General features: G+C 38.5%; 1 protein-coding gene across 7 annotated transcripts in view; it reads right to left on the bottom strand.

The window, feature by feature from the left end:
• LOC6582668 (hemicentin-1) overlaps positions 1–24,013 on the bottom strand; it is a 223,083-nt gene that overhangs the window by 20,340 nt on the left and 178,730 nt on the right. For 5 of the 7 annotated variants that reach the window (XM_044010148.1, XM_044010151.1, XM_044010152.1 and 2 more), the window contains exons 5-17: positions 16,352–16,523; positions 16,134–16,282; positions 13,486–13,656; positions 12,277–12,435; positions 10,620–10,696; positions 9,103–9,201; positions 8,881–9,040; positions 8,638–8,749; positions 1,842–2,023; positions 1,577–1,752; positions 1,341–1,472; positions 1,147–1,262; positions 216–600 (exon numbers count right to left, since the gene is read on the bottom strand). In XM_044010148.1, the coding sequence (XP_043866083.1) occupies positions 216–600; positions 1,147–1,262; positions 1,341–1,472; positions 1,577–1,752; positions 1,842–2,023; positions 8,638–8,749; positions 8,881–9,040; positions 9,103–9,201; positions 10,620–10,696; positions 12,277–12,435; positions 13,486–13,656; positions 16,134–16,282; positions 16,352–16,523 (2,090 nt within the window). Of the gene's footprint in view, positions 1–215; positions 601–1,146; positions 1,263–1,340; positions 1,473–1,576; positions 1,753–1,841; positions 2,024–8,637; positions 8,750–8,880; positions 9,041–9,102; positions 9,202–10,619; positions 10,697–12,276; positions 12,436–13,485; positions 13,657–14,217; positions 14,227–16,133; positions 16,283–16,351; positions 16,524–24,013 lie in introns of all 7 variants that reach the window. The other 2 variants (XM_044010149.1, XM_044010150.1) reach the window with 1 other exon arrangement.

Here is a 24,013-nt window from a genome sequence, read left to right as displayed (position 1 = left end):
CACAGACAACCAAATTATCTTAAATTATATATTATATTATAATATTCAAGTTATATACATATATTACTATATATATATCCCAAATACTCTTAGCTTTAAGACTGGATAACTTTTTTCTGCCAGCTTTATATACGACTTCAGCCCAATTCAACTCTTCGAGCAGGGTTAATTTGTTGAGATATATGCACCCCCAGCCATTGATGGGCAGCACTTACCAGAACGGAAAGCATGCTCTCGAAATCGCCCGTAGCGGGCGAGGCATCCATATACTTCTCTTTGACAAAGTAGCGGGTATCATTCTTGTCAATTGGCACGCCATCCTTCTGCCAGGAGATCTCGCAGCGGGGCACGCACTCGATGCGGCAGGTCAGATTGAAGTTGGACACGGAGTGAAGGACGCCCGTGTACGGCTGCATATTCTTGATGAAAAATGGCGGCGCGTGTACCTCCAAATTGACAGTGGCCATGGCGCCCTTGCCGCCCTCATTGTACGCGTAGCAGGAGTAGTTGGTGCGGCTGTCGAGGCCGACGGGCTCGACGGTCCACTCCTTGGTGACGATGTCCTGCAGCGGTCCACGGCCGCCGCGCAGCCAACGGTATCTGTTGGGTTGCGAGAGCGTTTGAGCCACATACATGAATTTGCCCATTTTGCGGTAGAGTGCATAGGATGCGGTGGTGGATTCGGATGAGTAATCAAATGGATGCCCCCCATTGTACAGGGTTAAGATTTGTGATTGTGGCATGTAGGTGGTGAGCGTGAGCAGAGTACAAAGGGAATGATTCAAATGTAAATCGATTAGAGCATGCGTTTCTTTAATTTGATGAGCTGTCGAATGCACGGCACTCATGCCGGACAGTGTTGATAATGTTGATGATATGTGTGTGGGATTAAGCAAATGCTGTTGTTGTTGTTGTTGTTCGTATGGTTGTTGCTGATGTGGTTGCTGCTGCTGTTGCTGCTGCTGTTGCTGTTGCTGTTGCCTCAGCTCTTGTTGCTTTTGCAACAGCAGCGCCTCAAAAGCGGCATCTGCCTCATGCGGTTGCAGTGCCTGAACCGTGTGATACGCAATTTGTGGTATGGATGTGTTCATGTTGTTGTTGTTGCTGTTTTTGTTGCTGTTATTGGTCTGTGTGGCGGCTACAAACCTATTTGATTCGGGATAGCCCGGATCATCCACGGCACAATAGAAAATGACGCTCTTCTTCTTGATGGCAATCGGTGGAAAGTGCGTCAAAGTAGCTGGCCCCGGCTCATAGTGCACCTGCGTACGTGCGAGAGAGAGAGTGAATGAGAGAGTGTGAATGAAAGAGAATTGAATTTACTATAAGCTCACACTTACCATCAGCTCCTTGTCCTCGCTGCGTGGTCCCCAGCCAGCGGCATTGTAGCCCTCGCAGGAATAGTTGTAAAAGAAGCCACGCCCAATGCTCTCCAGCAGCAATTTACTGGGGTCAATGTGACATAAATCCTCCTGGGAGCGAAAGAACGGAAGATGGTAAGCAAATGATATATAGTGAAAGTGTGTGAGAGAAAGAGAGAAAGAGAGAGAGAGAGAGCAGCTGCTCCTTGACTTACTCTAGTTTCCTCGCAATCTGGCAGCTCTTTGAGCAACGTGGAGTTGGCATACCAACGCACTTTGGTCAGCACAGATGGATTGGCATCCAATATATTACAGAACAAAGTGACATTAGACTCATCGCTCTCCTTGACAGGTCCCTCGGGTATCATTTGTACCTCGACAATGGGCACATCTAAATGAGAAGAATCAATTCAATAAATATGTGATACATATTAAAAATATAATATATTTATATAGGGCCTTTTATAGCTCTTCACTTACACTGCACATCGAGATCGATTTGCTGCTCGGAGACGCCTTTGCCTATCGAATTGGATAGCTGGCAGGTGTAGTTGCCAATGTCCTCCTTGTCTGTTGATCTAATGACTAGGGCGACATTCTCGGAGTTGCCGCCCTGATAGCGATCCGTATCGTTGACATTAACAATGTCGCCGTTGCGATACCTGCAAGGAGCAAAGAGCAAGAGTTGCACAATCAGTTCAGTTCAGTTCGGTTTGGTTCAGTTTGGCTTAGAGATATTTGCCAGACAAACGTTGTGGGGCATAATTAAAGATGCTTTCCTAGTTAGTTAGGCTAACCCAGCTCAAGCTAACAAACAGACAGGCAAACACACAGTTATTTATGAGACAACACGCATGTATGACAGAGAGAGAGGGAGAGAGAGAGAGGGGGAGCTAGGGCGTCTGTGTGTGAGGGAGTGGGCGTAGGGCCAGCCCTCTCTTGTTGGCTATTTAAAATTTATAGGCACGTCTCAGTGTGTTTTTGCTTTCATAATAACAGAGAGAGAGACTGAAAGATTGTATGAGAGAGAGGGAGGTAGGCATTTAGAGCGAGACAGCGCTAGTGTAAGCTGCCTGCATTGTCAATGCATCTCGACTACTTTTCAGGCTCACAGCCAGACAAGAGAACTCGAAAATTATGTCAAATGTGCATTTGAGCCTTCGCATGTTTGCTGCGTCGTTGCTGCTGCTGCGGCTTCACTGTGCCACAGCATGGCACAGAGCTCTAGGCAGCCCTGGCCAGCTCGAGTCATGAGCATTGCTAAATTGAACTTCAAGCAAACATCAAATACTTGAACTTTAAAACTTTTCGGGCGTCTCTACAATTTGCTAGCAGTTGCAGAAGTTCGCTCGGCCCATAGAGCTTTGCCTGCTGTTTGCTTTACTACTGTCTGGGCTGACTTTAACTATTGAGAAATTTCAGCTGCAGCTACGCACTTGTGGCTGTCGCCGGGGCTGACCACGAACAATGCCAGATTCCTCAGTCTCGATTTATTGTTTTATTTGCATTCTTCATTTTATGGTTTTTTGTTTATTGTTTTTTTTTTGTTTCCCCGGTGGCATTAAAACAATTTTACGCCCGCTGCTGTCTGGCTATGGAACAACAACAACAACGGCGCAGTCACGTGTGCGTTTGGGAGAAATTAAAAAATGCATTGCATACTTTACAGGGCTGCAAAAGAGGCACACGGCATAAATGGAAATAATATTGGCCACGGCTCTCGCACTGGCGTCCAGGTTTGTGCCGTTGCCAAGGCTCAGTATAAATTTTAATTGATTTACAATAACAGCGAAAGAGACAGAGAGAGAGAGAGAGAGAGAGAGAGGGAGAGGGAGAGGCAGAGAGAGTGAGTCGTTGCATAAAAAGTAATTTTGATCGCTGCATTCCAGTTTTTCCTCCTGTCTGGCTGATGAGCTGAGTAATTTTCAGTGTTGCGGCCTCGTCGATTTAATGAGTTAACGCCCGCCGACTTCTGCTTCATAAATCCGGGCATATCATCGGCGCTGGACAAGCGTAATTAATTTTAATTATTTGCTGCGCCCAAGAAAACAAAAAAAACTAACGAAATTTGCGTGTTTCAGTCTCACTATCTCCCTCCCCCTCCCTCTCTCTTTCTCTCTCACTAACTACTATTCCGTCTGTGTCTAGTTTAGTGCGGAAATGTGCGTCCAGCTGGGGAAATGCTTTTAATGGCAAACGGAAAAGGTATTGAAATGATTTTTATACATCTTGAGAGCAGCTGGCAAAGTGTTTCCACACACACACACACACACACACACACACACACACACACACACACACACACACACACACAGACAGAGTGAGACAGCTACTCATTAATAAACACATGTGTATGTATGTGTAATGCGTGTGCGTGTGTGTTTGCCAAGCAACATGAGGCAGACATTTTTAATTGGTTCGAAGCAGCTCCTGGCATTCGAGCCAACTTTGCCTTTTGTCGTCAACAAGCCGTAAAGTCAACTTCTTTTTTCTTTCCTTCTGCTTCTTCTTCGTCTTCTTCTTCTTTTCATGGCCTGAGGCAAATTTTGTGGTTTATTGCCAGTCGCTTAAATAATTCAACAATTACAATTACTTTTGTGGTGATTTATAAATTATGTGCACACATACAACGAGTGTGAGTAGAAAAGGGTGTGCACGTGTGTGTGTGTGTGTCTATGTGTGCGCTGTCTATAGGCTTGTTTATTCTAATGTTAAGGGTTGCTTTTGCTTCTGCTTCGGCGTTTGCCATTGTTCTGTCTGCGAGTTTTCGGGCTCGTAAACAGTTACAGTGCCCAGGCCTTGGCCTCGAACAAATTAAGATTAATTTTATGTAAATATTTCATGCCGTGTGCCCGCCTGGGCAGAGGTAGAGACATCGAGAGTGCATAAAACAATGCCGATTTGATCTAATGTTGATCATTATGCCTGATTGCAATTGAATTATATTACGTGAGAAAGCATTTTAATGAATCGCCAGTAAATCAAACAAATGGATATGTGCCCCGACTGCCATAAACGAATACATACAGATATATAGATATAGAAGAGCCATATGACTTTAAATGCTGCTGGGCAATTAGCAAATGTTACCTTTAAAATCCAATTAATATGCATTTTAGCAGCTGGGCTGCCATGCAACCGGGTTGGCCCAACAATTGTGGCTCCACATGTTGGCCCCAAAAGGTATGCTACACAAATTCCGCATGGCCTGCTCCACGAAATTTTCCACTGTCTAAATTTCATGCAGAGCTCTAACACTCTTACTCTCTCAGTCTCGCTTTATATACATATATAAATTTCTTTTTTTTTTGCTGAGCCACAGACCAGAGGCCAGAAAAAGAGAGAGAGTGCGAAAATGAGAGGGAATTTGGAGTGAAGCGCAAATGAAATGCCTGCTAAATAAATTTTCTGTGTCACTTCTGTGTGTGCATTTAATTTCTCAGCTGGCATTAGGATAAAAAGCGCAAAATGTGAAGAAAAAAATAGAAAAAAGAAATGTGAAAAGTGAAACGAGTCACTGTGAATAGTGAGCGCGCACGCAGAGTGAAATGCGAAAACTTGAAGCGTGGAATAGGCTTGTAAAATGCAGCCACTTGACACAAACAGACAGGCAGACAGACACGCGCACACACACACACTGACTCACAGCGAGTGCCAGACGACATGTGTGTGTAGGTGAGTGTGTGTGGGTGTGCATAGTGCTGCTTCCATCTTCATTCATCATATGCGCGAGCTGCTGTTGCTGCTGCTGCAATTGTTGTTGCTGTTGTTGTTGTTGCTGCCGTTGTTGTTGTTGCTGTTGTGTAATTAGGAATTCGTGTGGCGTTGACATTAAATATCGCTGACAGCATCTGCCTAAATGGAATGCATTTCTCAGCCCTATTTAACAAAAGCTGTGCGCATTTGCAATTTTCATAGATAAAGTTGCGAAATTCGATCGGCACAGACCGACTAGGAAATGCTCTGAAATTACTTGGATAGGGTGATTCAAAGTGAAATTGGCTAACATAGTTATGTAACTTGAGACAAGATATGAATTGATTATATAGAATTATATATAAAAGTATTATATTATACACATGTATAAAAATATACATATAATAATAATACTAATTTTATACATCAGCAAGCATCAGCTAAGGCTAAATCAAGTCAGATGTTGCTTCTGATCCAGAATATATTCATTTATATATATTTGATAAATTTTTATATACATTTTAATATATTTTTTATAGATATTTAATAATCAAGAATATATTTATTGATAAATATATATTTGATAATTTTTAAAATATGTTATATCAATTTTAATTTAATTTTATAAATATTTAATATTTTTTAAATATTTTATATAAATATATTTTGTATAAATATATTTTATATATTTTTTATATACGTATTTTTTTGTATAAAATTTTATAAACACATTCTTTATCAAAGGCAACAGACAAGTTAATATATACCATTTCCTTCTAGTCTTTTTCTTATTCTATTAAATAGATAATAAATAATTTAATATAATATGTTCAATATTTTCATTGATCATATAAAATATTATTGAAAAGTTTTTTAATGCTTTCGCCTTAAATTCAACTGAGATTTACTAAAAATATTATAAAATATGTATTATTATTAATTCTAAAAGCCTTCTTCGAACTAATATTCAAACTAATTAAAGTTATCTCGTTTATCTCTAGCTACCTCATCTCTATTTCATCTACACTCTGTAGACTTTCGTTTTACGATTGCAAAGCATGTTCGAATGTTCGCTTATCAGAGTCTTTTCATTCATTAATGAAAACTTTCAAAATCCACTTTAGTTCATAATTTCCGCTGCTTTTACCTAAAATTTGGTTTCATTCACCTCGCTTTGCCTGCCTCGGCGCCATCTAAGCTGAACTTTTTAGCCCCTGCAAACACTCATTCCCATTCACACACGCAGCGAATATCGCGCATACGCCACGTGCTCGCGCTGGCATCAGACAAATTAATACGTTCTCAGCGCTGGGCAGAGAAATCTGTGAATGGGAATTGCAATTGCAATTTGCATGCATTGCATGCGCATCTAATGGCCGCGGTATGCTGGCCAAGTTTGTTAGACACAACCATGCAGTGGCTCAACGCGCCGCCCCCACATCTCGTTGCCATCGCTCGCTCACTAATTTGCCAGCCAAGCAGCCGAGCAATCGAGGCAGCGAGGCAGCGAGGCAGCGAGGCAGTTGAGGTGGCGCATTTGGGGTTGGGTTGCCATGCCGATGGCCAAAGATTCTGCATTATGCGTGCCTGCTGGCCGCTCCACAACATTTCAGCTGCTGCAGCGACTACTACAACTTGCTGATGGGTTTTGCATGACTGTTGTTTGTCTTTGGCGCGACTGACGTTTACACTGCTCAAAAACTTTGTGCGACATGCCCTAGCAGCAAAAATTGTCACTAATTATGCGGCTATGCCTTTTTGTGTTGAATTGAGTGCCAAAATTGTTGAAGCGAGCTCGCATATGAGCGCAGTAATACCATGTGAGCCATGGAATGTGGGGAATGAAGCGAAACTAGAGGGTGAACTAAATTTCAGTAAGAGCTAATATGATCATATTTATGGGAGGAATATATTTAGTGTTAGTCACATCTGGACATTTAATATTTATAGGCAATATTATTATATTCCATAATGAGTCAGCACTCGAATACAATGAAAATATATGATAAAAAATATATGGAATAAGTGCTTATCTATATATTTGCAGGGTTGGAAATAAATATATATAATAAGTATTAGAAAAATATAAAGTTAATGAGCTCGATATGAAAGAGAATCTATTTATGAACATAAAATATAAAATATAAAATAAAAAATATAAAATATAAAACATAAAATATAAAACATAAAATATAAAATATAAAATATAAAATATAAAATATAAAATATAAAATATAAAATATAAAATATAAAATATAAAATATAAAATATAAAATATAAAATATAAAATATAAAATATAAAATATAAAATATAAAATATAAAATATAAGATATTAGATATAAAATATTTAATATATTAACTCCTATGTATAATAAAATAAAAAATAAAAAATAAATTAAAATGACAAATTCGTTAAATAAATTCTATAATATTGTGAACTAATAACTAGACTGATTCGACATTTATTTATATTTATAAATAAAAACATAATTCTGTACAAATTATCAACTCTAGATTTAAGAGTTTAAAAGACTATAGAAATGAAAATTGTCAGACAATTTACAACCTGCATGTGTATACAACCTTGAGCCAGACTTCTTCTACGCCTGATACACACTTATTCAACTCTCTTCAATGTCTCTCTCTGTGCACTCTACACACTCATAGAATCCCACTTCAAGCTCTTTGCCTTTGTATCAATGCAATACTTTGTTGCATTCGTTCATTATTGTATTAATGCCATGCTTAAGTGGAATTGTGTGTGCCACAGTAATTTCTCTATGTTTAGCTGGCATGCAGTCGTGCAACAGTCTATGAGTTCTGTACAACAACAACAACAGCAACAAAAAGCTATAAATTCTGGTTTACATTGCTCAAACTCTTTTTGCGATTGGCATTACGCAATTGCGAGGTTTGTTTTGATTTTCAGCAGATAAATGAATGTGAGTTGCGTTTCGCTCGATGATGTGTATCTGTTTGTATGTGTGCCTATCTCTCACTCTCTGTCTCTCTCTCGCTCTTAGTGACTGTGTGTACCCAATTTACGCACTTGACGTTGCTGCTGTTGCGTAGATTTGAACTCTTGTTGCCTATTTACTTTTGTATTTGTTTTTAATTAGATTTTTGTTTACTGTGGAAATTTTAGTTTAATTGAGTTCTGCTGCGCCACAGCCTCAGTTGCCTCTGACTGTGACTGTGACTGTGACTACCTGTGACTCTGACTGCGACTGCTGTGCTGCCTGGCTTCACAAATCACATAAAGTGCCAGCTAGCCGCAGGGCCTCAGCCCTGTTGCCACCTCTGCAACAAAGCGCGCGTCAGTTCTTGCCTCTGGTCGCATGCGCTGTCTCATTTTAGCACACATCGCCCTGTTGCCGTCTCTGTCACATGTGCGTGTATTTTGTGTGCTGAATTTAAAAGCAATTTAAATTCGTTTGCCTTTCGCTTTTGACTTTGGTGAGTAGCGCGTTTCGTTTATTTTATTTTCTCTTATTTTTTTTGTTTTAGTTTTTATCATGATTTTTTTTTGTTATTTAATTTTTTTTTTTTTTTTTTTTTTGGGTTTCTGTGGGGACTTACCAAACGACCTGCGTGAGCGAGGCTGGATTCGCCACATATTCGCAATTGAGCAGCACAATTTCGCTGGTATTTGTGACCATTTCCGGTGGACTGACCTTGACAACGGGTGGATCTGCATGAAGAGTGGGAGAGAGGGGAGGGCAAGAAAATGATGAGTGAGTTTACACAAAAACGATTAAATTTTAATTTTAATGAAGAGTAGAGTTTAAGTTATGGCGCTTTACAACACTGTTCTTCACTTACACATAACTTCCAGGGTCAGATCCGATGATATGGGCTTCTCGCGATTAATTTGCAGCACAATATTCTCAGCCTCACAGCGGAAGACGCGATCGTTCTCAAAGCGCGTAGCATTAAAGATCAGTTCCGACTGCGTGTGATAGGTGCCGTCCTCCTTCTCAAACTATACAGAAGTAAATTAAATTGTATTAGTCTAAGCAAAACTAGACAGCAGTTAATACTCACAGCCTTGGTGCGTATTTCAGTGAGTTCGTTCTCCTCGGCGCTGATAATCGAAGTTGAATTATACCAGGTTAGATTGACTGCGGGCCGTGCGCCGTGTATCTGTGTGTAGTGGTAAAGAAAACACCGTCAATTTAGTCTATTTGCGTGTACAGCGCTGCCCAATGGGGCGTATGCGTTATGTGATTCGCTGCTCAGCAGCGGCGGGTGGGCGCCACTTGGCGACAAGTCGAGGCAATTGCCATTAAATTTCCATTAGCTGGTGCGCATATACATGCATATATTGCCATTACGGGGGAACAATTTTTACCTGACTGTCAGCCAGGTAGCTACCAGCTAGCTAGGCAGTAAAACAATTGCATAAAATTCCATTAAACATAATACGCAATCAATAGACAATTTTGCATAATTTTACACAGTGCACTGTGCCGGCAGGTCCTTTCGCTCAAAGTGCTGCTAAACTGCAGCCAATTGAGCGCTTTTCCATTAAAATGCAATCGCAACAGGCCAGACACAAGGCAGGCGCAGAGGGCCAAGCAAATGACAAGGCATTGTCATTGACTGGCTACAAAAGCTCAGTCGCACTCACACTCTTCTGCTTCTGTCTCTGTCTGTGCCTTGGCTCGTTTCATAGGCCACACCCACACACACACACATATGCTCTGGTTGTGGACGAAAAATCGCAAAATAATTGACAGTTAATTATTGTCAATTACTTGGACTGCAACGACAAAGCACAAGCAGGAGCAGCAGGAGGAGCTCAGTAAACCTAAAAGCTGTCAACTCTACAGTGCAGCATATAAAGGACAAGGCTTTACGGACTGCATATGGAAAGTCCTTCGAAAGGATCTAAATCCATAGAAGCAGTTTTATTTGTTGACTGAAATTTGTATGTAAGACTGAAGAGTTTAAGAAACAATACGACGTATGTATGCAGTATTTATGTATATAAGTAATATATTTGTAGAGTATATTGAAATTTTATTCAGAATTGAAATTTGATATCGAAATTGAATTATTATATTATTATGGAAGAATTTTTACAACTTTAAATTTAAATAATATTTGTTAAATTTAAATTGTTAATCATTTACTTTAAATAAATTCAAATTTTAATAATAATTAAATTATGAATTTTTAGCTTTTCAAATAATATATTCCAAGTAGGAATTTTGCTAATTAGTGTTCTTTTTTTTCAGGATTTTATATGCTTACAATATTTATTTATACAAATTCTATTAATATACATCGAAAGAAATCTGGATGTAAATACATTGATAATCATATGTGCTAGACAAATATATATCGATGGGTGAATTTATAGCGATATTTAATTTGTCCTTGCACTTTATGCGTTCAATATTTAAATCAAGATTTCTAGCCATATTAAATATTCTATATAATTTGATATTCCATCAAATCCTTGCCCATGTGCTACTGCTAGGCCTGAACGCAGTGTCCCCTCATGAGCCCCATGTAAATCAAGTTTACGTTTAATTTAAAGTTCAGCCAATACTTACGTCACATGTTAGCACCACTTTGCTGCCCTGCACCGTGTGGTGCTCCACTCCGTTGATGGCGATGCTCGTCGGTCGCACTGCAAGAAGGAAAATTAAAAAAATGGTGAGAGGCGAAGAGTAGTTTGGGGTGTCTGTTTGAAAATTGCTCGAAAATGCTCGACTTGTAATTGGGTTTTGTCTGGGCTCTAGGCAATGCATGTTATGCTCGGCTCTGCTATCCACTCCTATCCTCTCCTCACCTCGTTTCGTTCATAATATAAAACATTAATAATGGCAATTTGCATGCGGCTGGCCTGCCTAAGGCGTATATCGAGTGCCATTACCTACATTTTCAATTGATTGGTAAATGTTTCGGGCTTGGGGTATGGCTGGGCTCAATCAATCAATTGACTGCGTCCACTTTGCAAATGAAAAACTTGGCTTAGTTGGCTTAGTTTTATGTTGCCCTTAATGACATTCATTAATTGCTGCAACAAAAAATGTCAAATTATTCGTCAATATGAGAAAAAAAAAGCTGAAAGGTCCTTGGAGAATTTGTCAGTAGAGAGAGGGGGAGGGAGAGAGTAAATGTCACTCGATATTGTCAGCATTTAATTAGAAAAAAATTTATTTGCATGACTTTCAAAACGCTCTCCGGTGCCTAAGGGATTCTGTTCGTGTTGCTGCTGTTCCTATTGTTGTTGTTGTTGTTGTTGCAATTAAAAGGGTTGCCCCGAAAATTCAGTTTGGGTTCTTGTGCCTGTTGGGTTAATGAACCCCAAACATGTCAAAGTGTCGCGTGAATGTTGTCGCTGTTGTTGTTTTAGCCCTTTGCAAATTTATTACGCTTTTTAATTAATGCTAATTAAAGCAACACAATCGAATGCGTTTTTTATACAACAAAAATTAAAACAATGTGTAAACAGCTTTAAGCTGTAATTTGTCAATTGAAGTTAAATCGATATAAAATATTGTTGCCATTAAATGAGGAATCACGGAGGCTTATTTAAAGAAATCTCAATTGGTGAATGATTTAATATAATACCTATGTTTTTTATTATTTTAATATATTTTATATATTTTTTATTTATTTAATTTTTTTTTTTTAATTTTGTACCTCTTTTCTTTTTGCGCAACAAAATATTTTTATATGTATATATATATATATTTATATATATTTTTTAAAAATATTTTTATATTTTTGTATGTATTAAAAATATTTGTAAAATGTAAAAATTCAATGAAGTTTAATACAAATTTAATTTCATATAAATATTCAAGGTATTTACATTTTATAATACAAATAAAAGTGAAGTAAATTTTCATTAAAAGTAATTCAGGCTATTCTCATTTAATATATCCCAAGTTTCATTAGTGAGTTTTAGGACTTTCGACTAGCGAAATTTTATGAGCAACCTTTCCGGGCGGAACATTGTATTTTATGCACTGTAAACTGGAAAACAAAGTCGTAAAACGAACCCTTTTTCCCCTAAGCAACTCATATAACTAAGCACTCTAAGCACACCTACATAAATATATTGCCAATTTCTGACTCATAGCTGGCTTTTATGATAGACAGAGACAGAGACAGCGAGAGGGAGAGAGCAGTTGTTGCGGCTTATGTTTATCGTTTATCGTTTATTGTTTATTCTTTATCGCTGTCGCAATGATGACTCACCTTGCAGATCGACGCCGAATTTGGTAACAATTGCATTTTTAATAGCCGCCGACTCGACGCGGCATTCAATGTCCTGTGCCAGATCCTCGCGAGACAGAGCCCACTCCAGCTCGAGTGTGGATGTGTAGAGGCCATCGTGCAAGTCATGAGTAGGCGAATCTGTGCAGCAGAAAGAGAGAGGGAGAGAGAGATAAGAATTTATTCAGCATAAGTAAAGGTGATCCAACTGCTCACGGCAGATTCCCAATGTATTTGCCAGCTTTTACGTTTTCTGTTCTTCCAGGTGCGTTATTCTTCTAATTACAAGCAATTATGATGAAGCAAAGGCTTTTATAACCAAAAATAAATACAATTTTGCTTGAAATCAAAGATCGGTTGGGTCGAATCGACGGCCCGTCAGCCCCAAAAAGGGTTGCAAACCACAGACCGAAGGCCAATTAGAGGGCCAAAAGCACAAAGTAAAAAACCCCCCAAAAAAAAAGAAGAACAAAAATTTATATACAGGAAAATGAAAAAGAGAAAACGAAAATGAAAATGTTGTTGCCGCCTTTGTAAATTGCTGGCCGGGATTTTCAGGGCATAAAAATTACTTTAAAAGCCTTTCAAAGCCGGCGCACGGTAAACCGACAAGATTCCACAAGCATTTCGAGTGGCGGCGGCTTTAAATTCTGATTTAGCTAATGTAATGGATGTTGGGCTTTTAAAATAGAAATCAATTAATTTCCACTGGAGCTGCAGCGCGGCCTCTTAAAAATTTAATGAAAATCGCCTCAAAGTTTATTTTTATGCCCTACAATAAAAGGGGGCTTGCCATTTTATGGGCGTGGCCGAGCACATTTGCCTATGCCAAGGAGACCAATCCAGAAAAAAAAAACCAGAAAATAGAAGAAAACTGACATTGATAAGCAGCCAAATCCTTCCGTGGCCTGGACCTGGCTTTATGACCCCCCATCACCATCCCCATCCCCATCCCTCGCTCGTGAGCCACTGCATAAACGTTGTGGCGCATCGTAAACCAGCCCTACCTCCATTCCCAGCTTATGCATCAAATTGGCTGCTTAGCCTCGCCCCACTCCCCTCTAAAAGCTCCGCTCAAGCATTTGGGGAATCAATAAACGCGCTTCAGCAGTTTTTATGACGCAGCACGAGTGAGCAAAACCTTTATGCGATTTGCTACCTTCGCTGGCTTCGGTTAAGGGCAATACTCACATGTGGCCAGCCGCTTGCTGCCACGCCACCAGCCCACATCTGGCTGGGGTCGTGTGTTCTTCACCGTACAGGTTGCCTTCAGGCTCTGGCGCTCCTGCATGGGTCCCACGATGCTGCCGTTCTCGATGCGGTCGCCCTTTGCGTCCAAAATCACGACCTCAGTGGGTGGCACTGCATGTCCAACATCCAACCACATTCGTGTGTGAGTGTGTGTATGTATGTATGTGTGTGCGTGTGTGCGTGTGTGTTTGTATGGGTGTGTGTTTGGTCGTGCGTAGTTCAAATCAATTTTTTTTTTTTTTTTTTTTTTTTTGCATTTTTGCATATTTTTTTACATTATTTTTTCAATTTTTTTTTTTTTTTTTTTTTTTTTGTTGGGAGGTAAAAATGTTGAATTTGTGTTTTTAATAAATCATATTTGATTTGCATTGTATATAAAAAATATTATTAGCGAAAATTATAATAAATTAGAGTAAATGAAAATGAATAGAAATTAATTGAAGAAAATTAAAATTTCAAATGAAAAGCTTTGAATGAGCTAAATATATTAAAAAATAAAAAACTAATTTAAACTAATTAAGCTCTAAATGAAAATAAAAAATTAAAACATTCTCATTCAGTTAAGAAACTTAAGAAAATTATATTTCTTTTGCTTAAACTGGCAGCCAACTAAATTGATAAAATGATAAGAGAATTGAATTAAATATGATGTTTATTATAAGTTAAATTTACCAAGGTTTTCTACGTTTAGTTTTGCGTAGTTGTATTTTTTTTTTTATTTTCAATTTTTAATTTTTATATTTTTGTAAATGCATAGCCAAAAACGTTTGGTTGTTTGGTTTTGGATTTATATATTTTTTTGGTTTTATTTTAAGAAATCAAATTTAATTTAAAGCATTTGGTTTTGTTTTTAGGAATTTAAATTGTTTTTTTGTTTTTAGGTTGAGTTTCACATCAGTTTAAAGTTTTTAGGGGTGTGGGGGAGTGAGTGGGGGAGCACACAGTTCAATACAGTTTTTTATAGGAAGGGAAATCAATTTTTTTGGTGGGTGCACACGTATGAAACGAAAGGAGGCGGTGTTGTTGATGAACAGAATTGGGGGCGTGGCGTGGAATTTGATTTTGATATTTGTTGTTGGTTTTATTTGATGTTATTTTTTTTTCGGTGTTTGTCATGTATTGATTTTTTTGTTGTTAGTTTTTAGTTTTTGGTGGAGCGAATTTGTTTGAGTTTTTGATAGCAATGCATATATATATATAGGGATATATATATAGATATATATAGATAGTTGTGTAATGTATATATATATATATTGAAATTCCATGTCGATGTGGACGAGCGTTTGTATGCGATTTTTTGAGATTTTTTTTTTTTTTTTTATGTTTTTGTGGGACAATCAGTTAAGAGAAAATATTTGCATGAGTTTTGACACGTTCAAATGTTATGGTAAAAGAGTAGAGCGGTTAAAAGTAAAGTTTTGCGATTTGCACTCTGCAAGGGATTTTTGAACATTTTCATATACACATAGATATATATATATAGATATAGACTAATGCATAAAAGTTATTTTTGGTATTCATATTCTAGAATGTTTGAGGCGTGCAAAGGCAGGCAGCAAAAGGTTACAAAAAATGGTTTATATGTATATTTATTTGTATATTCACTTGCATTGAAATAAAGTCAAAGTGAAAATGCAATCGATTTGGCAATTTGAAGTTAGTTTGAATTGTAAATTGTTATGGAACTGTTCAAAGTTCTAATACAAATTGAATGAATAATTGAGTTTTTTTTTTCTATGTACACATATGCATGTAGAAATTCCAATTCTGTTTTATGACAGCTTAATAAAAATATAGAAAAATTGACAGCTAAATGCTAGTTGACATTTAGTCGTAAATATTATATTTAGTTGCAACTGTATTTATTAGAGATAGAAAGTTACAAATTGTAACTAAAATATTTAAATCATTTGTGAGTAGAAAAAGTCATTGAATATTTGTGTTAAAATTTGCATTAAAAATAAATGTCATATTTTTTTATATAAATATATATTTTTTTAAATTTATATGAACAGATCAAAATAATATTTCTTTATATAAAATTTGATAAAAATATTCAAAGGCCTTTTCTAGTCACAAAAAATATTTAGATTATATTTTAATTCTATTTCCAAATATATTTATTAACTTTATTTAATTTTATATTAAAAAAAAAACCCTTCACTTGATTGCATTTTCATTTTGGATTGCACATTAATTAAGCATAATATTTGATTGTTATTTATATAGTTTCAGTTGGGCGGGGACAAACACAGTAAGCATAAAACGCGTTCTCAGATCAGACGCTCGCTGCACATGCAAGAAGAATCTTCCTAGCAGATGACTCTGCTGCTCCATACGAATTCCATGCACAAACATATATTATTTATGGTACGAGTTCAGTTTTTTATAGGTTAGTTTAGCAGTTAGTTTAAGTTGATATTGTAAGCGAACTCAATACGAAAGCATTTTGTACAAGTTATACTCGAAACATAAGCGCAAATCAAAAAAGTCAGAAAGCGAGATGGAGATGGAAACATGCACAGGTGAAAGGTGAAAGGTGAGAGGTGAGAGGTTGAAGGTGGAAGGTGACTCGGTTTGTAACTTACCTAAGACTCTCAATTCGACACGATAGCCATTGAAGTTATCACACGTTTCTTCTGGTATAAAAAATGTTGTATCACATAGATATATATCCTCATCAGATATTCTCAAGTCCTTAATAACTAATCTGTATGGGTTTTGCTCAACAGTAACTCTGCAGGAGGCAAACAGATGTAGATATGGATATAGTTAACACATATATTTATTCTAGTGATTGTCTTACCTATTTTTAAATTCATCATTCACGCTTGTCACATTGCTGTCGCCCAGCAGCATCGCCGCAATGCGATCGTCGCCTTTGAACCAGTTGAGGGAGTGCAGCTTCCCGCATTTCTGCTCATTCACCGGACAGGGCAGCACCACATTCTTGTTCTCATGCTCGCTGATGGTGCGATCTGCAAGAGGTAAGCGGGGAAAGTCAAATATTATTATTATGATTATTACTTCTGTTCCACACACACACACACACACACACACACTCACAAAACGAGGCTGCAAAAGTGCAAAGTGCACAAAGTGAGCTCCAGAGCCCCATACAATCGCTGGGCCATTCAAATGGAGCGCAGCCATATGAATAAAGTCCCTATTCAACCTTTGGCACGGCGCGTGTTGTGTGTTTAGTATCATAAATTCAAAAGAAACGACACTTTTTTTTTTGTATTCCGTTGCTTTCAAGCTGGAAACACCTTCAAGACACCCACACACACAAACACACACGCACACATATGCAGAAGCAGAGCTCTTTTTTCTGTATGGGTCTCCATGGCGAAATTGAGTTGCTGTTGAAATGAACAAAAATGATTCAATTTGCATGGCAACCAGTTTGTTAGACAGTGGCTCACACAGAGCCAGAGCGCCAAAGAGCAATGCAAATTTTCGAAAATTGAAATTAAAGTGGACCTAAGAGCGGCTGAGGCGGCTGAGGCGCCTAAGTAAGCCTTTAAGTAGGCCATAAATATTATTTCTTTCTGTTTTCTTTCACATTGCCTTTCGCCTCAAAGTCGACTGGCATGTAAATTTAAATGTTTACATTATGGCCAAACATATTCTCTTCCTCTTCCTCTTCCTCTGACTTTTTTTTTTGCCTCTGCCTTGCATTGATTTATTTATGGACTTCTCTGTTTCGATTTTGGCCAGTTTGGCGTTTCGTTTGCCTAGCTCGTGCCCACAAATTATGCAAAGCAAATATGGGCTTTTGATTTGTTGTCCTTAGCAGTCGTAGGACTCAGCATATGCTATGGCAAGCTAAGTTCTTAGCCTGACTATGGAGGACTTAGTGGTTGGCTCTAGTGGGTCATGCAAAGCCCCAATCGGCTCATTGGCAAACATGAGTGAATCAATAATATATTTATAATGTGTTATTCCATTTTGTATACATATCAAGATTCTTAATGATCGAGTTTTTTAATATGAGAAAATGTATTTATCATTGAAATTGTCATGAATGCCTAAAACTCATTTGCTTTATATTTATCATTAGCTAAACTAAATTTCATTAAGGAATTTTTAATTTTTCTCATATTAAATATAATATATAATTTAAGATTTTTAGGAGGGCAGCAGCACACTTTAACTATTTTCTATACTTGAATTATCATATATATATCAGATAAATATTTATAATAACAAATCGTGTCATAAATATTTTTATAAAATATAAATTGATCTTCCAATTCATAATTTAAATATAGTTTTTATTACATATATAATATAATTATTACAAATCAGCTTAGCCTTTGTTTAATATTATCAATATACTATACTATTTAAATATTTACCCAATAACAGCCGCAGAATCAGAAGAAGAAGCGCACTGACACCTCTAACCACCATGAGGTGGGTTTTATCACTGAGCTAGCGCTGCAATGTACTCGCCTTTTTATAGAGTCTACATTATTCCACTCAAACGCTCCTAGAGAGCTCTCTCTTCGAATTCGTTTCGACACCCGATCAGTGACGATGCAGTGAGAGATGGAAATACCTGCTGCTGTCTCATGTGTATATTGAAGAATACTGCTCCACACACACACACACACACACACACTACAGACACTTCTCAACCTGCTCAGCTTCTGCTTTCCATCAGTTTCTCTTCTGTAAGAGTTAGTTATGGATTACTGATAGATGATCCAACAATAGTCTCATAGTTAAATCGGATCTAGATTGATTGAGTCTATATGATACATACTCTACTTTGGCCTGTTACACACATTTATACCCTAAACCTATACTGCCCTCTTACATATCTCTATTGAAGCTTGCTCTCTGATTAAATGTCAACATTTATTTAATACTTTAGCTTTAGCTTGATTCGACATTTAAATTTTATTCTAAGTTTTATTTCCACGAATTTGTTAGCCATTTCCTGTTGACCTATTTTCAGAAATTACTTGATATAGAAAGAAAGGCCTTTAACATAATTTGAAATTCACGCTTCATTTGAGACAAGTTCGGGGAATGTTTGCATATGATAAAAAATATATCATTTAGAGAAAACTATTACAGCTGCTCCAACAGCAGAGCGAAAAGGCTAAGCAGGTTACAACATGGATCATCAGCTCACTCTCGCTGTCTCTTTCTCTCTCTTATAAACGGCAATCAGTTGTGTCTGAACTGTCCGTTTGTCTGTCTGCCCGTCCTTTCTACCGACTCCTGTCTGCCTGTATTTCGTCTCTGACTCGCTCTCTCTCTCTCTCTCCCTCTTTCTCTGTGTCTACTGCCCGCGCGCCTTCCGCCTCTGTCCACAAATTTCCTGCTCTGTGGAATATTAAATTAGGCGCCCAGCCGTTTCACGTTTCTCTTGCTGCTGCAGCAGCTTCTCTCGATTTATTTTTCCTTTCTCAATTTTAATTTCTTTTTTTGTATTTTTCAATTTTCCTATTTGGTTTGCTGGTTAGGTTTTCGCACATTTCTTTTTGGTTTCGTTTCTTTTATTTATTTTTTTTTATCTTCTATTCCTCTGTTAGACTTCCTTTTCCGCTGTGTGCTGCTGCTGCTCTAGCTGCTGTTGTTGCCTTCCTCTGTGTCTGTATAAAATTCAAACAGACATGTGAAATATTCAATTTCTCAAGTAGCAAATCCTCTGCAGCGCCCGAGCTCGAGCTGCTCGTCCTGATTGTCCTGCCACTATAACTGTAATGCGTCGTATGTTGTGCTGAATTAGCCGTGCCAAATGCGTCGCCGACTTGCCAGGCTTTGCTTGGGTTTGGGTTTGGGTTTGGGTTTGCTGCTGTGTTGGGTCGGGGCTCTGGCCCAAGGTGATGCGGGCTATCGTTAGGGCTACACGTAACTTTTGTTTGGCTGCTACTCCTGCTGCTACTCCTGCTGCTACTCCTGCTGCTGCTGCTACTGCTGCTGGTGCCTGGTGGCAGGGTTAGCCAAAGATTGAACTTAAATGGCTGCCAAGGGTTAAGAGGAGCTGAACTCTTTTCGAGTCACAGCAGCAGTTGTATGGCAAGCCCATAAGTGCTTTAAGAACTTATTTGATTATAATTTAAAATAGTTATATTTTGCTTAATTTGATTTAATTTATGATTTATTATTAAACAAAATAATAATAAATAAATAAATAAATAGACTATAAAAATATTTGTCTTTAAGGCGCTCATTTAATATAATTATGGATATAATAAAATATAAACAAAATATTATAATATATTGAAATAATAAGTATCTAGCCTTTTTACAGCCAATTGAGTTATAATTTCTAATGATAATTCCATTGAAATATTTGCTATAAATATCTTCGTCTTTTAACTGAATCCCTTCTATTTTCGGCACTCATTCAGATCATCTTTACAAATTCAATTTGATTTCCCCTTTACATTCCCATTTTCAGCTCATAATCAGTTGAATCGTTTCAATCCTTTCACCTGCCCAGCTCTGCAAACACTTCAAATCAATCGCATTCCCTCCCCGTTCGGGGGCTTGGGGCGAACAATAGTCAAATTAGTGACTCAATAAATGCATGACAGCACAGGCACAGGCAGAGGCACAGGCTCAACGGCCCAACAACTCAGCCCAAAAAACCCAAAACGTAGCCAAAGTGCTTCGTTCGCTTACCAAATTGAAACTCATAAACTAAACCGCTGGAAACTTGAGCAATGGCCATTCACATTAACGCCCCATGGCTGTGTGCGTGTGTGTATGTGTGTCTGTTCGGCAGCTGGCTTGCAAAAGTTTCTGTGCCACACACACATACACACAGAAATCAGCTGAGCTGTGGCAAAATGTTAGGAAAATTTCACCACAGCTTTGATAATTGTTCATAAAGCAAGCCCAGCCCAGCTCGGCTCGGCCCATTCAATTGAAAAGTTTTTGCGAAAATTTATCACCTCATTTTTCAGAGCGTTTTCAACTAATTTGTACCACAAATCTCTTTGGCTACACCTGCAGTCGGCCAAGCGAGTGTCAAATATTACAGAATTTCCATTCATAGTCAAGCCTAAAGTGTGCCCAGTCTCCGTTTCTCTTCCGTTTACACTCAGTCTGCCTATATCTCTCTCTCTCTCTCTCTGTCGCCCGGTTCCTGCTCCGTCTCCTTCTTGTCGCATTTCGAGCAACACTGGCATTGGCATACAAAAGATTGTTAGCAATCAACTCAAGCACCAAACTTTGATTTGTATGACCATAAATCGCACTTCATTTTTGATTCAAGCATACCATCAGCCCGACCCTCAGTCGACCTAGCACACCCCCCTCCCCCGCTCCCGCACACAGTTTTGTGGTTGTCTGTTCATAAATTTTGTGCCCCAGCGAACTTGGCAAAAAGTTTCCCCCGCTCACACACAGACGCACACACATTCACACACACACACACACACACACACACACACAGACAGACAGAGCATTAAGCCTTTGGCAAACAGTTTTCTTATCTGCTTGCCATGTGTGTGTGTGTGGTGTGTCTCTCTCTCTCTCTCTCTCTCCTTCTCTCACCCTCTCTGTCTGGTTCACCCCTCAAGTTGGCATTTGCTTTTTGTATGGTGTGTAAACGTCTTTAGCTTGGCTTTTATAATTCTATTTCCGTTTCCGCAGCAACGGGGCAAAAAAAAAAAGAAGAGGAAGACGAAGAAGTTTCAGCTTGCTTTCCTCATATATTTCAACATCTTTTTTCCATGTAGACCATTTCCTGCGTCCTTTCTCCGGCTGCAAATCAAACTTTTTCACATTTAGTTGTGTGAACGAGTGACTCTCTCTTCTTCCCTCTCTCACTCTCTCTAGCTCCCTCTCTCTATGTGTGTGTGTGCCATCATCATTGTCATCATCGCCATTGACGCAACTAGCTACTGTCCGAGTCCATGTCTGTGTCCATGTCCGTTTGTAGTCATCCCTTTCCCCAACCTGCTGCTGCTTAGTCTTCTTCTTCCACATATCGTAGTAGTATTCTTTTGTGCGCCAACGCTTTGACATTGAATTTCTCTGTGTCATTTAGCATTCGCTTGTGTTCGCGCGTGTGTGTGTGTGTGTGTGTGCGTGTGTGTACTTGTGGCCTAAGCTAAGCGTACTCAGCACTTGGGTTAACCCCCACACTCAGCCATAGACATACTCCTCTGTCAACAGCCCGCATAATTCAGCGATAACTGCCTGACAGAGACACATTCTCAGCTTCAATGTGTGCCTGTGTATGTGTGTGTTCATGTGTGTGTGTGTTCATGTGTGTGTGTTTGTGTACGTGTGTGGCTTGCAGTTTGTGGTCTTGAGCTCTGTGTTTGTCTATGGCTCGTAACTCATCTCACATTAAACTAAAGACAGCCCATCAAATTAACTTGAATTTAAATAGATTTCAAGTTGAGCTCTAGCCACACACACACACACACATATACACTAACACTCTGCTCGTGTTGGCTAGTGTAAATTGTGGAATGTCGAGCAGAGACTCGACTTCATTTGCCATTCAAAGTTCTGGCATTAAAATTGACGACCTCCACGACTGCAGCCAATCACCTAAAAGTGTGCAATAAAAGGCGCGCTAGCAACACGCATAAAAATTTAATTTCTAATAATAATATTTTATTATGGCCTCTCATGCAGCAGCAGCACCAACAGCAACAGCAGCAGGAGCAGCAGCAGGAGCAGCAGCAGCAGGAGCAGGAGCAGGAGCAGCAGTGAAACCAATTAGAGCAGCAAGCAGCACACAAAATGCATAAACGATTTTAATGGTCAATTTTGGTAGAGTTTACTATAGAGTGGGCATTAGCCGCTGTGGGCGTGGCAACGAAGGCAGCTGCTGCTGCCACTGCTGTTTGCCGTTGCTGCTGCTGTTGTTGTTGCTGTAGTTGTATCCTGTGTCCCTTTGCGCTCGGCAGCCAGAATTCAATTTGCCCGCTTGGCCGCTTGCTGTTGCCTCATAATTAAATCTTGGCTAGCTGCATGTCCCAGTCATTAAAGTAATATGTTTTTGCCTAATTACGCATCACACACACACACACAACGCACACACACCTACACACTTGTTCATAACTCAATTGCCTGCGCTCCATGTAGTGCAGTGTATACTGTTTTTTCTCTATTTTTTTCAACTTTTTTTTTGCATATCTAACGAACGCCGTTGGCTTTTTGGCTGTCCTTTGTGACATTTGGTGTTGCAAAAATGGAAAAGTTTTGAGTTTATGAAAGCGAATATTAGATACTCTATAAAATTCTATGATAATAATGTGTCTGATTTGATACTCAACAAAAATTTGGTGAAATCTAAAAATTCAGATTCTTAGCTTGAGTGGAATTATTTTCAATTTAATTATCCTTTCTGTCAAAAATTTTTTATATTTTTTATTTATATATATAATTTAATTGTTTTTTTTTCTTTTCAAAAATGACTTGGATTATTATAAATAAAAATAAATAAAATTAAATTAAAATAAATAATCAATAAAATAAAATATTTTTCTAACAAATATATATGTTGTATTTATTATATATTTCCTTCAACAAATATCTCAAAAATAAAAACCCTACGCTACGCTCTCATAAAAGTAGATAACCACAGCATCCAATCTCACCTTTCATAATTGCCCACCCCCACCTGGTCAATTAGTCAACTTGATGCCTTGGCTACCCTTTCGCTGCTAACCCAATTTGCATCCAACTGAGCCCAGCTCCTGCTCTGCTCATAGAGCATTCGACAGCAGCTGCTCAAACACAAAGTAACTGTTGATTTTTAATTAATAGCCGCATTACAAGAAATTAATGAAATTTAAGCCTGTACTCCGCAACGGATTCAGCACCTGCTGTAAGCTGGTTTAATAAAGACAGAGAAGCTGCAGCAAGGCAAGAGCCTTAAAGCAAATCAAAGGATTTTTGGTTTGAGCCTTAAATTTAATTCATTTTGCATTCCTTAGGCTGCCTTTAGTGTGTGCGTGCGTGTCTGTGTGCGTGTGTGTGTGTGTATGGGTGTCTGCTTGGTCTCTTTTCCTGCATTAATTCCATTAAAAGCGCTTCGATAACATGTTTCACGCTTGGCCGCTTCCCTGGCGTCAGCCCCTAAAAATATGCAATACAAACAATTTTTCATGCCGCTTCCCCAAGAGCAGAATTTTTCTGCTTTTTTTCTGCTTTGCTTCTCAGCACTCACGTGCCTGCCACGTTTATACAGACAAACATACACACATATACACACATATATGTATTGGTATATATGCCTTTGTGGCATTTCCATAGCTTGCTTCAAATTTTTATAGAGCGCGCGCAGAAAAAAAAGCATGCAATGCTGAGGCTGCACACATGTACGTGTGTATGTGCTAGTGTGTGTCGGTGTGTATTGCTTATCGCTTCATATGTTATGTGTAATAACATCACCTTCATCTGCTATTCATAGCATGTTCATCAATCAATTAATCGATACGCGAGAGCGCCAACTGCCAATACCAAAGCGGAAATGGAGCTG

The sequence above is a fragment of the Drosophila mojavensis genome, unplaced genomic scaffold (assembly GCF_018153725.1).
Source record: "Drosophila mojavensis isolate 15081-1352.22 unplaced genomic scaffold, ASM1815372v1 contig_74, whole genome shotgun sequence".
Lineage (NCBI taxonomy): Eukaryota > Metazoa > Arthropoda > Insecta > Diptera > Drosophilidae > Drosophila > Drosophila mojavensis.
Note: the sequence above shows the minus strand (reverse complement) of the source record. Positions and strands in the feature narration are given on the sequence as shown.